Source organism: Amblyomma mixtum, chromosome 2, assembly GCF_055824585.1.
Source record: "Amblyomma mixtum isolate Tamu chromosome 2, ASM5582458v1, whole genome shotgun sequence".
Taxonomy (NCBI): Eukaryota; Metazoa; Arthropoda; class Arachnida; order Ixodida; family Ixodidae; genus Amblyomma; species Amblyomma mixtum.
Window position 1 is genome coordinate 315792861 of NC_143013.1, and position 16204 is coordinate 315809064.

Here is a 16204-nt window from a genome sequence, read left to right on the forward strand (position 1 = left end):
CACCTCTGAAATGATGCGAGTACTTTTAAGTGACACTGCTTCACTGTGAGCGAAGCTACTGTAGCCATAAAGTTTGAACTGGCATGCGTATAGCTGTTGGGATGCAACTTTGCTTGTGCATTCCTTGTAGGTAAGCTCATTAAAAGCTGTTAGTGTTACTGTGTGATCACTGCTGTAGCCTTGGTTACTGTTTGTAGCATTTTCAGTATTGATACTTTTGGAGATTAATCTGTTGTGGCTCCATTTTTTGAAATGGGTTCACAGTGATTTCATCCCTGAATGACCCGCCATGCACTGTTTAGTGACATAGGAGTGGATATTAAAGATGAAGAAAGTGGTTGTGTCCACTGCTTACTTAGGCCTAATTTGTGGCTGCTGTATCCTGCGATGTTGAGGTAATTACGCAAAACTCCTTGCCTTAACCAAGCTACATACAAAGTGTGTTGCATAGTGCGGGGATAATTTTTTTTTTTTCACTTTTTGATCTTGGAAACTCAAGAAAGACTTAGCGGTCAGCTTTCTTTTAGGTATTGCCTACTGCGAATGCCCATGTAACTAAACGCATCTTCTGCTGCTAAGCCATTTAGGCAGGACAGGACAACCAATTCAAGCCAGTATGTCACCTAGCATCAGCGAGGAACCACATAAAAGGTTCATGGTATAGAATCCAACACGTTAGAGTTTTCTTTGTAAATGCACATATAGTCGCAAGCTTGCAGCCTAAGTGTTCTCGAGCTTTTGTTGTGTTGCTGAGCATGATTTGTCATCACTATGGTTATGTTAGCACGAGGTTTTTAAAATTTTCAAGAAAATGGAAAGCATGAGTTTCAGCTGGCCTATATACTTCTTTTGGTAGAAGGGGACACAAAGCACAGATCAGGCTTAACTTCGAGGATAATTAATTTTCATAAGGCAGCTGTCGTTACTACTGGGCTACACTAATGGCCAACTATGTCATACAGAGAAGCTGTGTTTTTTGTCTGGCAGCTGCGATGTCTCGATGCTGTGCTTGCTTGCATTCAGCAGTCTGTATCTGCCTTCAACAACTTTACAGAATTCCTTTGCATATTTGTTTGTTCATTTCCATTTGGCTTGTTCACACCCAAGTCGTACAGAGATTTCTGCAACCTGCCGTTCTGAGCTATATTTGGCATGACATGGTCCATACAACGGAACCAAATAAGTGTCTGGGAGACCGGCAGTCGGAGTGAGACCAGCCATTCGATAAGATCAGTGTTAACATCTGATTGCATAGAGCAGAACGTGTAGTATCATGGAGAGTAGCTGTGAAGTTGCTCGTGTTATCAGTTTCTAGCCAATGATGGCAGCAGTCCCAGCAGCTAGCCGGGCTTACTTTTTCGTTGTGGGGAATTTGAGATGAAAGCTGTTCCTATGTCTGTTAGATGAACCTGGTGAGTGGGAATGTCACTTGTGCCACCTATTTGTAATGCTCGGGGTCAAGTAAGTCTGCAAAGAAATTTTTTAGTGCTGTCGGAAGAAGGACTCGTACCCATGTATACTTCGTGACCAGCTTCTTTGCTTAGAGCTGTCCCCTTTCTGGTTATGGCAACACATTGGAATGGTGGATGTTGGCTGAAAACTGCTGCATGGAGTCAGTTGTCCAGACCATAGCAGCGTCACCTGTTCTCTTGTGCAGCTGAACGGTCCTCAGGCGCAGTCGCCCATCCAGCCCCAGCAGCGACAGCAACTGCAGAGCTCGCCCACCCCTGTGAGTGACCCGGCATACGCCAAGCCCCACCGACTGAACAGCCGAGCCAACCAGGCGCCCGCCGGCAACAAGCTGGATTCCATGTTGGGAACCCTGCAGTCGGACCTCACCAAGCAGGGGGTCACCACGACTGCCAAGGGCCACTGCGCCGCATGTTCCAAGCCCATCGTTGGGCAGGTATGAATGCAAGTGAAGCCATTTGTCTCCTTCTCTTTCGAAGTCAGCAAGGTAGCAGTAGTGAATAGTTGGTGGGCTAATTAGTGCGTTTTTCCCAAAAATAGATTGAAAAGCCATTCTGTGGAAACAGTGCTTCCATAAAGTTTCACACTCAGGATGCAGGCCTATTGGCACCCTGTTGTGGGAAGCGTTGTGATAGGAGTGCAGGCGACGCTACAGTGTTGCGCATGAAAATAATGGCAATTCGTTGGTGGCAAAGAAATCACTTGGCATAGTTACCCAAATTCTTAAGGGCCGTTGCTTTTACCTGACTTTCCAAACTCTGTTCTCTCTGAAACTTACATAGTCAAACCTCAATATAATGAACACAGATATTATGAATTGTCGGCTATACCAAACTATTCCCAAATATTTTTAAGGAACGCATGCCATTTTTATTTTATATATCGAACGCGGATGGCCATGAAACGGTTGTATCGAACTCTGCAGCCCCAGGCAGTGCCGCTTGGATGGCAAGCGACAGGCTTCATTCACCACACTACACAAATGACTGGTGGTGAGGCAAGCTTTTCACGCCTTCGTTTCGCATTTGCCACCAACACCACGGAAGATGTAGCACCACGGAGGTGTGGTAGCCAGGCGGTCAGCGCACATTCACTCGCATGTTGGCAGCACCCCAGAAATAGCGTCGTGGACGGTCTTAGCCTTGTAGTAACCACCCTCCACTAATGTCAGCTGTCATGGAGGTAGTGAAAACGGTGATAGATTTCGCTCTGACCACGGTGTTAGAATAGGTTAGGTGTGCGAACAAAAATCACCCGCGTGGCGTCCTCTGGCAGGCTTGGACGCAGAGCGCAGCGCCCGTAAACATGAGAGACCACTCGGGCGGATCGGGCAGAGCACGAGCAGGGTGTACGTGCGCAATGCTGATTGCGATACCTTATTTTCTGAAGGCCACTTCAGCCTTAGTTGCAATAACACCTGTTAGTGCTTCACATTAAATTGTCAGTGTGAAAAACACAGGCCTCTGAAACAAGCTATTCGCTCACCCTGAAAGTTCAAGTTGGTGCTGGCTGTAACAGCAGCTGCTGTGCAATATGGCTGACAGTATTCCTAATATTTTAAAATCAGTATGCTAGGCTGTGATGTGAGCAGTGTTGTACCCAATTATGCAAAACACTGTCCGCAAGATTGCCAACAGGGAACTGCTGAAAGTTTACGTCCAGAAACGAATTTTTGATATATTGACTTATGCTTTCGCTTGTGGCTATCCTACGTGGTCATTTCTGCGGTCAGGTTCCAGGCACTGATAATGTGTTCATGCTTTAAAAAAAAAAGAAATCAAGGACACAATGCTGAATCACCATTTATTTCACACACATGTGCAGTGCATCACAAACAAGGCCGGCCATTACAGAGTTCACGTGAAATGTTGGGCACGCTTCTGCCTGCTTTGTCACATCAGATTCGGCCGTGTTATGTTGTCTTGCGTTTGGTGCGCACAAGAATATGTGGCATAAAAAGATAGTAAAAGGTAATGTAGTAAACACGTTTTAGCAAGCTTTTGCAGCTGCTGTGTTTTGTTTTTCAAGTCAGCTTTTTTTTTGCTTGCAGACCTGCCGCATTCTGATTGCTATATGGTGATGCAGATGACCAGCATCATTTCTTGTTTGTGATCAAAACAAGGAAAAGAAAGTGGTTGCTTTCTAGCATGCTTTCGACTGTCAACTTATACGCATTTTTTTGAAAAGTATGCTTTTCAAATTCAGCCTTGGCTGTTTGCAGTAGGCAGAAAATAGTCGTTTGCATAACTAAGGCACTTTCTTTCTTAAGAGTGTGCAGTAGTTTCTGCAGCAAGGCATTCTCTACATCTCATGCATGCTGTGAGGGGATTCTGACGCAATAACCTTTCTGTGAAGTTATTTTGGACAATTCAGGTATCTCAGTCAGCTGGTTGGAGCTTTGACTAATTAAGGAGAAACCTAAGGGGTTAAGTTAGAAAATTTCCAAACTCCAGATTCCAGTTAGTTTTAGTTTTGTTTTTGGAAGTTCCAGTTTATCTTTTATTCCTTGAAAGCTATATTGTCCAGTTGGGAACTGCATACTTATTTAATGGGCTAGGGTCCCATTCTCAGAATAAACAAAACAAATAGCTCCCCCAACAGCTGTGGGCTGATTGCCACTAATTGAATAAGAAAGAAAGCATAATTTATGAATAGCTTCCAGTGTCTGCCCACACGGGTAAGCACTCTCATGTTTCAGTCGGCCTGTGTGGCCCATTGAAGCAAAGTGCCAAATGTTGGAAACTGAAAATCCAACTTCTATCTACACACTTGACAACCCGCTTGGATCCAAATATGTCTCCAGGAAGAATTGGGAGTTCTTACTGAAACTAATGTGATGCCCATTAAGACTGAACGGTTACTTTTTTCTGGTTTTGAACGTCGGACTGCACTTATGTTCTTAAGGTATCCAAAAGACCATAGATATCCACAGCTTAATGGATCGGAATAGGCAACTACTTCAGCATGCGCCACAAGCCACATTCAGGGGTGTTAAGCTCACGCACTTTGTTTTTCTGTTCAAATAGGTGTATTCCATCGCCAATTGACCTTATAATGGCTACTGGTTGCGGCAAATACATCTATGTTAATTAGCGTGTCACCTGATTTGTATGCTGAAGATAGTGTAAGAATTACGAGTTATGCATTCTTCAGAGGATCCATTCAGTCTTATTATCTGCAATTTTTTAAAAGTTTTCTGTGGGTAAATTTAATACGTTGAAAAGGTAGCTGGCAGCTGCAAGCGGATAAAGATAAATAGATAGCTGCTACTCAGAAGTGCATAAAATGCGCTACTTAACTGGGAGTAACCCTAGCACAATGTTACTAGTCATGACTGACAATGAGCATCAAAAGACAGAATTAAACTGAGAAAATGACGCGCGACACAATGTCTAAAGGCTGCATTGACGCCTTCCGTGTGTGCGGCAACCCGCGGTCCTACAACCGCCAACAGCCAGCACCATCTCTAGGTTGGCAACGGAAGTCAAATCCTCACACTCGCCACTTGCCCTCCATGGTGGGACGGCCTCGTTCACACACCTAACCCATTCTAACACCATGGCTTTGATGTACCACCTTTCACGGGACATGGCTGTAGTGCGGGAAAGCCAACCTAGCTGGTGCTTGGCCTGCTGCCGTTGTGTGGTGGGTCCTGTGCAGGGAAGCCAACCTGACTGGCGTTTTTTTGGGGGGGGCGATCATAATCACCACGCACACATTAGAGACAGTGCTAACACAGCAGAAATGTCTCCCCATTTCTCTAGTAAAGATCACCTTAGTTGCTGTCCCTTCACTAACTAAATTGCGCTGTCCTTGCGTGCGTTTTTAACAAAGTTTGATATTACGAATTTCAGCTTTATTGAACTATTTCACGATTTCTTACCTGTTGACTGTAATAAAGTTTGGCTGCATATGCTTTCTTGGGACTCCAATCTCTCAATCAAGATAAACTTAGTATTCCCCTGTAGAGTACTTTTAGGTCAAATGATGCATTTTGGTGTTGAAATCAGGTACAGCCAGGAAATGAACAAGATATCAGCAAGGTAGTTATGTTGAGTGGAATACAAAGGTCTGTATTTGGGTAGGGTCCCTGATTGGCAAAGGTTGTTGTTTGCAGCCACTAATGGGATGTACGAACCGCTTGAGGGATGTGATAATTCCGATAGCAATTGAGGCATTCCCAGCAACTGGTGGTAAGCTGCCATCCTCGTCTTCAATCCTCGACAAAATTGTAAGGATTCAGCAGTGAAGGTACCACAGCATATGTGCGCACAGAACATACATCTGTCTAGCATCTGCGTGCTGCTTGCATGTGGAGATCCATTTGGGCAGGTGATGCACACTGTGTGACCCATAGAGTTTCTTACTATTACCTAGAGGGAAAGCTGGCAACCCGTCTATGGGAGTTTTCATGGCGACCCCTCGAGACCACTTCAGCCACCATGGGCGCTCAAAGCATCATGGGGCGGTGAGCTACTTGTTGCGGAACTGCAACTTTTGGCCAAAAAATAATAGAAAAATAAAGCTGTTTGATAACTAAAAACGTCCTAACATTCAATATCTTGCCTATTGATTGCAACAAACAAGCAGAAAAGCATTTAAGTGCAAAGTTTGCCCAAAATAAGAGATGACTCGCTCTCCTATTGGCCAAGTAGTGAACACTATAAAAACTAATATTTCGTAAATAGCAGGCGCACTTTTAAAAGTAAATATGTTTTCAAGAAAGATGCTGTTGCTTAATTACTATAAGAGGTTTTTTAATGGCATTTATGAAAAGTGAAATCTGTTATTGGCGTCGTGTGTCGTCGCGTTTTCACTACTATGGGTTTTGCCCACTGCGTTCGCGCGAAAGTCGTCTGCGCACACACGAACAGCGTTTTCGGAATGAAACGTCTTAGTAGTGCCACTCCATGTTTCCGAAAAATTACAACTGTGCCGCAACAAGTAGCTCACCGCCCCATGATGCTTTGGGCGTCCATGGTGGCTGAAGTGCAGCGCCGCCAGCTTTCCCTCTAGGTAATAGTAAGAAACTCTATGGTGTGACCGGGTGAGCCAGCAGGGCATACCTTGTGTCTGGTTCTAAAACTTCTCAAATCACTGCCATTGGTTCATCGCTGGCCATGCGCAGCAGTTTCGCTTTCAAAGCTGCCCCTACCTTGCTCTCACCCTGCTTCTGCTTCCACTTAATAAGATTTGCCCAGCCGGCACACATGAACTTGTAGCCGGTCGAGGCACACTTGGCCAATGGCAAACCGCAATTTCAATGCCACCATTACTTTTGCTTTTTGGAGAGCCAACACACTCTGCAAGGATATCACGGGAGCTGGGGGCCACCCTTCAGTAACTGCGCTGGCGGAAAGTATGCACTTATCGACCAGGGGGGGGAGTTCATAGCATCTCCTCGTTCAATATGACTGGGTGGAGCGGCCATGGTTGTTCGTTTTATCTGAGATGCAGCGCCATAACCCTAATTAGTAACTACATATTTTGATGGTAGCTCCACCCTCAGTTGTAATAAGTAAGCGTTCATTATAACTGCTGCCATTAAAAATGGGCTCAGCTGTTTTTTTGAACCGTGACTTTGGCCAAATTCATGAAATATTGAGAGCACAAAAGTTAACAGTATCTAGCTACAGTTTCACTGTGCTTACCTGCTGTGATCTTCCAAGTTGTTGACCGTAGTTTCCATCTGCCACATTTCTTGAAGGTTGTCACTGCCCTGGGCCGGACATGGCACCCTGAGCACTTCACCTGTGCCCACTGCAACCAGGAGCTGGGCACCAAGAATTTCTTTGAGCGGGACAATGAGCCATACTGCGAGACCGACTACCACAACATCTTCTCCCCTCGGTGTGCCTACTGCAATGGCCCCATCCTGGATGTGAGTGTGCACTTGATCCAGTGGCACTTCATGGCTTCCGCCCCGCCGCGGTGGCTCAGTGGTTACGGCGCTTGGCTGCTGACCCGAAAGACGCGGGTTCGATCCCGGCCGCGGTGGCCGAATTTCGATGAAGGCGAAATTCTAGAGGCCCGTGTGCTGTGCGATGTCAGTGCACGTTAAAGAACCCCAGGTGGTCGAAATTTCCGGAGCCCTTCACTACGGCGTCCCTCATAGCCTGAGTTGCTTCGGGACATGAAACTCCAATAAACGAACGAAACTTTGTGGCTTCCAATTCAGAGCTGCTGGTCCAACAAGCAGCATGCTGTGTTGTTGGCTCCGTTTTGCATGTGTTCTGCACTACATTGTGATCGCAAGTGCAGCATGGCATAGGCTGGCCACAACAGGCCATCTGCTCAAGGAGACGAGAAAAGATTCCGAGAATGTTGAATGCTTATAAATTGTGTACACAGTGAGCGTACAGCTAAGACAGTCCTACTTGTTGCCTGGAGAAATGGGTGGTAGATCTACCTGCAGAGTTAGGTGTCATGCTGTTGAGAACATGTTTCTATGGGGCTGAATCCTGCGGAAGAATGTGCAAGATGATGTTCATGCCCACCTGTTGTCCAGAGCCAAAGATGAGAAGTGATACTCCTCACATGCCTTCACTATGCAGTGCTTTTGGTGTAGTGCCAGTAGACTGGCGGTACTTGTTACTGTACTGTTAACACACTGTCTCGCGATAGGTTGCTAAGAAAATGAATGTCAGGATGTACAAGAATGTCAAGCATACCTTTTAGTTGCATGTACTTCAGGTCAGCGGAAGCAGCTCTCTGATTTCCTGTTTGTTTGTACGAGCTTTTGACATCGGGGGTGTTTGTTGAAGAAAAACACAACTGTTATTTTTTATTCATTGTAAATATGTGTTCGCAGTTTTCCTTCACCCAAATATGCAGATGCAGCACTGCCTCTCTTGTTGCATGCATTGTGGCAGTGACTTGTAGTGAACAGAATGTCTGGAATGTTCCACGTCAAGCCAAGGCCCGAAATTTCAGGCCAGTGCTGACACAGTACAAGCATATACCATGTGAAGTCATGTAAGGGCCGCACTTTTTTTTTAATTTGGGTGTGAATTTTTATGGTGCAGCCCATACATGATTTTAAAAAGAAAACGGATGGCTGTATTTTTTTTTTCAATTCTCTAGTCCAAAACGGGGTGCGGCTCATACATAGGAGTGACCCTTACACGAGATTATACAGTAGGTAATCCTTGTTGGCTGTTGGACCCACTGTCATGCATGCCCATAAATGTCCTCCTTGCGTGCAGAAATGTGTGACCGCCCTGGACAAGACATGGCACCCGGAGCACTTCTTCTGTGCCCACTGTGGCACCCAGTTTGGCGAGGGAGGCTTCCATGAAAAGGATGGCAAGCCCTACTGCCGCGACGACTACTTTGAGCTGTTCGCACCCAAGTGCGGTGGCTGCAACCGACCCATCACAGAGAACTACATCTCAGCCCTGAATGGCCAGTGGCACCCAGAGTGCTTTGTCTGCCGTGTAAGCACATTACGTGACTTTTTCAATATGAACACATGAAATGCTTGAAATAAGGCTCCTGCACGCTTCAAGGAGCATATACTGTGGAGTTGAAATTAACTTTGCAGCCATGCGAAAATCTGTGTGCCCATATAGCCGAACCACAAGGCAGCGCTTCTTTGGTGTCGCGTCAGAGTCTCAGCTACTGGCGCCGCTGGAGGCGAAATTCCGGCGCTTGGGGCGAGGCAACTCAGGGAGACAGATATCTGGCCAGGCCAGATCTCAATGTCAGCCGCCGGACATACCTTGTATGTGGGGATTGGTGGGGACCAAAAGCCACAGCCTGTTTCTGTGAAGGCTGCGCAGGGAGCTTGTATTTAATGGCACCAGATGCGAGTGCCAATGTGTGCATTTATTTGGGCTCGTATAGGCACAAAAGTTCTCCCCCTGTATGTTGAGATTTATGACTAATTGTAAATGCCGAAGCGCTTACAACTATGTGGGCTGCCCGCGTGCAGGATTGCCGGCAACCGTTCAATGGTGGCAGCTTCTATGACCACGAGGGCCAGCCCTTCTGCGAGACACACTACCATGCCAAGCGGGGCTCCCTCTGTGCTGGCTGCCACAAGCCCATCACGGGCCGCTGCATCACAGCCATGTTCCGCAAGTACCACCCGGAGCACTTCGTCTGTGCCTTCTGCCTGGGCCAGCTGAACAAGGGCACCTTCAAGGAGCAGAACGACAAGCCCTACTGCCACGCCTGCTTCGAGAAGCTCTTTGGTTGAAGGGCGCCACAGCGTTGCCCCGTTCTCCGTGCAGTCTTCATTTCTGCGCCAGTGTGCGCACTAAAGGCAGTCGTTGGACTGGTGTTGCTGTGGCCACTGCTGCTTCAGCCAGGGTACTTTTTATCTGACCAGTTGCAAACCCACTTACAACGAGCTGCATGCCCAAATTTTTTAGGCCTGCAGATGTTGCGCCATCTGTAAGCTAAACGAAATGCTTGTAATTTGCTGAGAACCAGCATCAGTTAATGCCAGAGCTCCAGTTTATTGCTCCTAAGAAGAATGAGTGTGCACTAGTTCGTGAAAAAAAAACATTCACAGGGGAAGGCCCGAGCTCAAAGTGTAGCATCTCAACTGGTACGATCAAGGACCCCAATGTCTCTTGTTGCATGCTACAAGCGAAACCCTAAGCATGATTTCACCTTCCAGGACTTTACTGGGCCTGAGGATCAAGAAGAATTTTCTAATCAGTTTTGGTTGTAGTGAGTCAGAATATTTCAACTTGAATTCAAGGTGCCCTTGAAAAGTGCACTGCCTTCTAAGTTTGCCTGGGCCTTTCATGGAGTGTCTGCCTGCAGCTACTGAAAAGGTGCAAGATGGAATTTGCGTTGGCGAATCATCTTATGACCTTCATCTTCTTCTGCAGGCTTTGCAAGCCAAAGCATGCAATATCTTTTACTCAGTTTGGTCCTGCTATTAAATTTAATGATTATGGCCAGCCAAATTCAGGGAAGGAGATAATCGGAGCACATTCGAATGACAATCCTGGGCAGCATGTTCAAAGCTTGATAATGCTGTCCTGCAGTCCATTCTTGTTGAAGTGCCCAATACGCTCTGCACAGTTTTTGCGACAAGTCTATTCTGTCACGTTGAAGTTGTGTGCAGTGCATTTTGGAAAGTTTCGCCTGTAGTTTGCGACGATAGCAGTGGCTTCAGTTGCAGTAAGCAATCTTGTACTGCTACACTGTGTAACTCCCCCCCACAAACGTCGTTTTTATTAGCACGACATGTTTTATTGCCACTCCAGTTCAAGCTGTCAAGTAACTAATGTCATTTGCAGCCTGCTTTTCCTTTGCCCTAGATGGTGCACATGGCTGCTTTGCAACAAATGAGCAGAACTGATGCAGCACTGCGGTCGCTTTCGGGGACTGCTCACCCATAACGACTGCAAGCGACTGGCAGTGCTAGGTAGGCAGTGCATAAGTGAGCATCAGTTTTCCATCTTCTTCAGAACCTCAGACTTCTGCATATGTCAGGTATTGGTACACCTATTGTCTACAAGCCTAACTCATCTTTACTCTTCGGGAGCCCATTTTTTTATTTGACTGCTCACTACAAAATATTGAACTGCACTGCAGACGCAAGCAGTGACCAGTCACAAGCAAAGCGAGCTTTAAGACTTTTAAATCACTGCAACTTTTTAAGCAGGGCAGTATGAAAAACATCGTCATTTGTTAGTATCTTGTTGCTTTGCCCATCTGTTGCAAAGCAGCTGTCTTGCAGGAGATCCTGCTTCTATTGTAGTTTTCTTTTATGGTGGACATAAAGGGGAGTTCTGTTAAGTTGTGCCACATATTAGTTTGGTGGCTTCGAGAGTTTCTTTGATAGTGCATTGTGGCTGAATGTATTTCTCGACAGAGCTTGCCATCGTTCTTTTGTTGGCATTTTAAATGTGGCAGTGTTTGTTCTTTTTCGATGTATACGCATGTGCTGCATTACTTGTCTGTATCTTGGCTGTGAGCTTGTCGCTATGAGCTTTCCTCTTTGATTTGTCATTCATAGGTTTTGTTTAATTCCATATCGTGCAGGAGCCTTTCAGCAATGTGCTTTTATCTCCTGTAACTTATATTTTCCCTTCGCTGTGCAACCGGCAAGGTGAATGAATGAAAGGAACAGCTATCTGCATGATATGAACAGAGCAGCCTCACTGTTTGGGGAGATGGGAGGAATGAGCAAGTAATCTTTGCTATGAGAGACTTCAGCCTTCGTTTTATAGAAAATATGCTTTTGAAGGATTGAAAAGCTGGCACTAATTATACAGAAAGGCCATGCCAGAGTGACAAGGGCTGTGACTTTTGATAAGTATAAACACTCGCAGCCTACTGAATTTGTGCGCTGAACCTCGTTGTCACCACACAGTACTGCCTTGCAGGAAGGAGTTCACAGTTTTGGAAATGCAGTGTTTTCTGACAGTAGGAAGCAGCATCAACTGGAACTGTCATTTTCCTGAAATGTAAACATTTTGGGAATACACAAAGATGAAAAGCTTGCTATAGAAAAAAAGCAAGAAATTGAAAGTGTACAGTGCGAAGCGCTGTTAACAGTTTTGCCATTCTGAATGGTGAAAGCGCAGTTTTACACATTTTGTATTTCACTTGACAACAAAATGCACTGTCTTTGTACTTTGGCATATATATATATAGATATATGCGGTAGGTGTAGGTAGTTGTAACACGCTGTGCCAACGAACTGTACTCTTCCATCAACGTTTTACTGCTCATGTTTCTGTCTCAACGAAAACACGCGGCTTTTTTTTTTTTTTTTTACTCCAGTGTTGACGAAGGCTTGTATACCGACTGTTGAAACAGCACAGCACTTCTTTATTATTGTTGGTTGTTGGCTGGTACCTGACTCTCCCTTTTTTTTTATTGTTTTAGAACTGATCATTTTGATGTTTCTTCTTGTCGATCCTCACCTCACTAAGGTTGTGGTCCCTGTTGGATGTGAAATACCCTCGTTTCTGGGTTTCACTTCACCTCAGACAACGTGAAGTGAGCATTTCTTTAGCTTGGTAATCCCTTTTGGCAGCCACACATATATAGAGGATATTTTATGAGTTTTGGCAACTGCATTATTTTCTCCCGCACCTGAGGTGGTGAAGTGATATCTTAAATGTGGGTTTCTCATTTTGTTTTTTGTTTTACAAACACACACACGCACGTCTACTGTGGGACAATTTTAGAACTTAAGTAGGTTACATTGTTTCACATAATTTCAGCATTCTTGATTAATCCCTTTTAGATCAAGCATTTTGCTTATTTGCGCGCCTTCCTCCATTACACAAAGTCGTTCATAGATGTAGGAGTTGCTAAGTCATGTTGATGTTGTGTTGCCTGCGTGCACATCTCGCAGTGAGGAATCAGCAGTGTGCATGTTCCTTGTGACGCTAAGAACATTGTGTGCAATTTTCAGTGCCGTCAGTAGCATCCTACGCATTCTTTTGCAAGGAGCTGCTACCACTTTTTAAATTGTGGCTGTAATATCGAAGCATAACAAAGAAATTCTTTGTTTGTTAGTACTGCTGTGTCCCTCTTATCATTCGCAGCAAATTGGGTGCTTCTGGCCTTTTCTTGGGTTTGAAATCTTTGAACATTTATCCTTGGTGTTTTATTATAGACACAGCAGTGTCTATAATAATGTGGACACAGCACTGTCCTGCGTATTCTGGACAGCACTTCTTCCGTCGAGCGCACACAAGAGAGCAAGAAAAATAAATCTGCACTGAGCGGCTAAGATTTCATTTTGCAGCCTCTCACTTCCCGGGCCAACATCTAACCAAGTGAGTTGAGTTTCCAGGTACATGGTGCTTGGGCAGCAAAGATGGGAAGCACCATTTGTTCTGAAGACGCCACAGATGTATCCATCATTGCCACCCTTAAAGGTGCCAAGCAGCCAAGTGAGAAAGGCAGGCTGACATCACCAGTGCAGAGTATTAGGGAGTCGTTAGGTCACCAGTGCTTAATATACAACTGAATTCGTGTTAGGTGTATGCTTTGGCCATGTGCCACACCAAGAAAGGCTAATATGTGCTGCATATTAGCCTATTAGCCCAGCTGCTGCGCCGTGTATTTGCGAATGAAGTTCATTTTTCGCTTCTCAAAACAACCGTAGCTGCAGGCTGCCAAGGACAGAGAATAATCTTTATCTAGTTGTCATAACGATGACAGCTGATCCTGACAAAAGTACAGCTACGACTTGGAAGCTATTGCTACCTGGTAGTTTCAAAAAATGCCTTCGCAGGAAGATTTACCATGCCTTCTTCATTTGGTTCTCCCAGTTTCCTTACAGAACATGATTGGATCCAAAGCCAAAATAGCATAACTTATTGCTAAATATGTTTACCATCTGAGGAGGTATTCTCCCGGTGTCGCTTTTTTGCGACAGGTCGCATTAGGGCAGGGCCTATAAAAGTGTGTACAGTTGCTTGAAGAAACTGAAAAGGCCCCCCCGGCACTTTCATCGGCGGTGCTTTCATTCAGTCCAAGAAGCAACAATTTACCCGTGCTGATTCACTAGCAGCAGTAGTTTCATATCTTGATGTTTGATGTTTCAGCTATCTTGATGTTTCAGCTATCTTGCCAGCTCATCACTTATCAAGCCGTACCAACCATCCCAAAGCAGTCTACCCTCCCCCAGCACAGACTACAGCTCATCTTTGCTCATTCTTCGTGCAAACGGCTCGAGACTGGAACAGCCTGCCAATCGACTCCGTGCACCACTCCGATCCACTGCACTTCAAGGCTGCCATCCAATCTCTCATTATTGACACATTCAGCCCATCCCTCATGTGATACCCCATTCCTGGGGCATTTGAGGTATTGATAATAAATAAATAAATAAATCTTTGATTAGTAGTTTTTAATTATTGCAGAGATGATTATTTTTTATTTCAAGCAGCATAATGTACAGTCGGGGTCAGAAGTCTCCGGACCACGTGTTCCTCTAACGAAGCCGATAGTTCTGCTATTAGTCGGCGGCTGGAGACCACACTTGTGGAGGTAAAAGTTAAATTTTTGTTCTGTCATCTCCACAAGTGCGGTCTCCAGCCGCTGTCTTATAGTAGAGCTATAAGCTTCGTTTGAGGAACACGTGGTCCGGAGACTTTTGCCCCCGACTGTACGTACTAGAGCGGGCAACGTCTGCTCTGTCGTCTGTTTACGACGGTGCAAAGTAAGTTCGCATGGCGAGCGGCAGCCCGGCTCAGCAGACGGTAACTGATTCGTCGGGCAAGGCAAACAGGTCGCGATGTCTGCGGACACGGCACTCTTCTTCGCGGCTCAAAAACCAGGCAAGGAGAGTGGGATCCATGGAGTCTAGTATCAATTTCCTAGTTCATCGCCCACGCGAACCGCTTCAGTGCATTCCATTGTTCGACAAAGCATAGTAAATGGAGGCGACGTCATGACGACGTAGCAGGAAGGCGGATCCGCTGTCGTCACGCCGCCGTCACCGTGGCTCGAGCCAATCAGCGAAGAGCGAAGTGGACATGTCGCAAAAGGCGACACCACGAGAATTCCACCCTTGATTTCATATTTTCGCCAAGCAGTTTCAGTACCTCTCCAAGAATGTTTCAGTGTTGTAGCTTAGCTAAAAGATCGACATGATTCGACCGAGCCACCACAGCCTTTCATCGCAATGCCAACGCCGCTGCGCCGCACACTCAGTGACTCCTTTTGAAAACCTGCGCTCCACGATGACCAGCGCCACGAACAGCGCGCTTAATGACTCGTCCATACCCGACAGGCAGCCTGATGATTATGCGTAAAGCCCCTAAATAAACTACATTGAGGGGATTTAATTATGCAAGATGCAGAGCGCCGCCTCGCGAGGAAAGAGAAAACGCTTAAAAAATTGTTTTCGTCTGCTTTCCGTCGTTTGGCGCCACTCAGATGGTACTTTCCCTCACAGAAGCACAGCAGGCGTGAAGGCTAGCTGATGGGAGAAAGTAGGAAAGGAGGATAGGAGAGGGCCTTGGACGGTCGGATCGAGCGTACTTGGCAGGCATTGCAAAAATAAAGGAGGCGCTGGTCATGCTCATGATTTGTCACTCACAACATTTATACCGGATATTCTGGGGAGGGGGCCTTTAATGCTATTGCGTTGATATGGTGCTGCACGAGAGCATACAGGCACACAGAGTAAACAGGTCGTACAACATGCACAAATCTGGAGGATATTGCGAGGCAGCCTAGTAATTGCTCCGAGTAATCGCACATTCAATGACAACTACATTTTCCAATCTCGCAATTTTCATTTTGCAATGTCATGTTCTTGACAAATGTGTTTCTGGGTTTGACGAGCACAGTGTGCTTAACCATGATGTATGGAAGGCCAGCAACACCTTGGTCAACACCTCAGTTGTAACATGCATATGTTCGACTTCCTCAGTGCCAGTTCCTACGTCAGTTACCCAAAATGGGCTAAGCCTATTTCTTCCATGTTTGTCCAACACCTAACGGCTAAGTCAGTGTGTAGAGGTAGTTGGCAACAGTGTGTGCAAATTGTCGCAAGTGTTGAATGCTGTCATAAATACATCGCTCGATGGGTCTCGACTCCTTTAAAGTTTGCTTTCACAGATATGCTTCTGTGAATGAGGACAGATGAAAGAAAAAACAAGGCATCTTCTTGAACTTCGTCCAGAGAACATTTTCAGCTTTTCAAGGCATCGTAATAACATACACGCTTTCAGACAGTTGATAACACACTAAGTCAACATATTGTTCACTTTTACAGTATAAAATAAAACAGAAAACTCAA

The 16204-nt window shown here is 45.6% G+C and overlaps 1 protein-coding gene across 5 annotated transcripts in view; it reads left to right on the plus strand.

Annotated features, from left to right (window-relative positions):
* Pax (paxillin) overlaps nt 1-12965 on the plus strand; it is a 77601-nt gene extending 64636 nt beyond the window's left edge. For all 5 annotated transcript variants that reach the window (XM_089575135.1, XM_089575133.1, XM_089575134.1 and 2 more), the window contains exons 6-9: nt 1658-1906; nt 7178-7351; nt 8676-8906; nt 9404-12965. In XM_089575135.1, the coding sequence (XP_089431261.1) occupies nt 1658-1906; nt 7178-7351; nt 8676-8906; nt 9404-9670 (921 nt within the window). In that variant the 3' untranslated portion in view covers nt 9671-12965. The remainder of the gene's footprint in view (nt 1-1657; nt 1907-7177; nt 7352-8675; nt 8907-9403) is intronic.
* Nucleotides 12966-16204: the final 3239 nt, after the last annotated feature.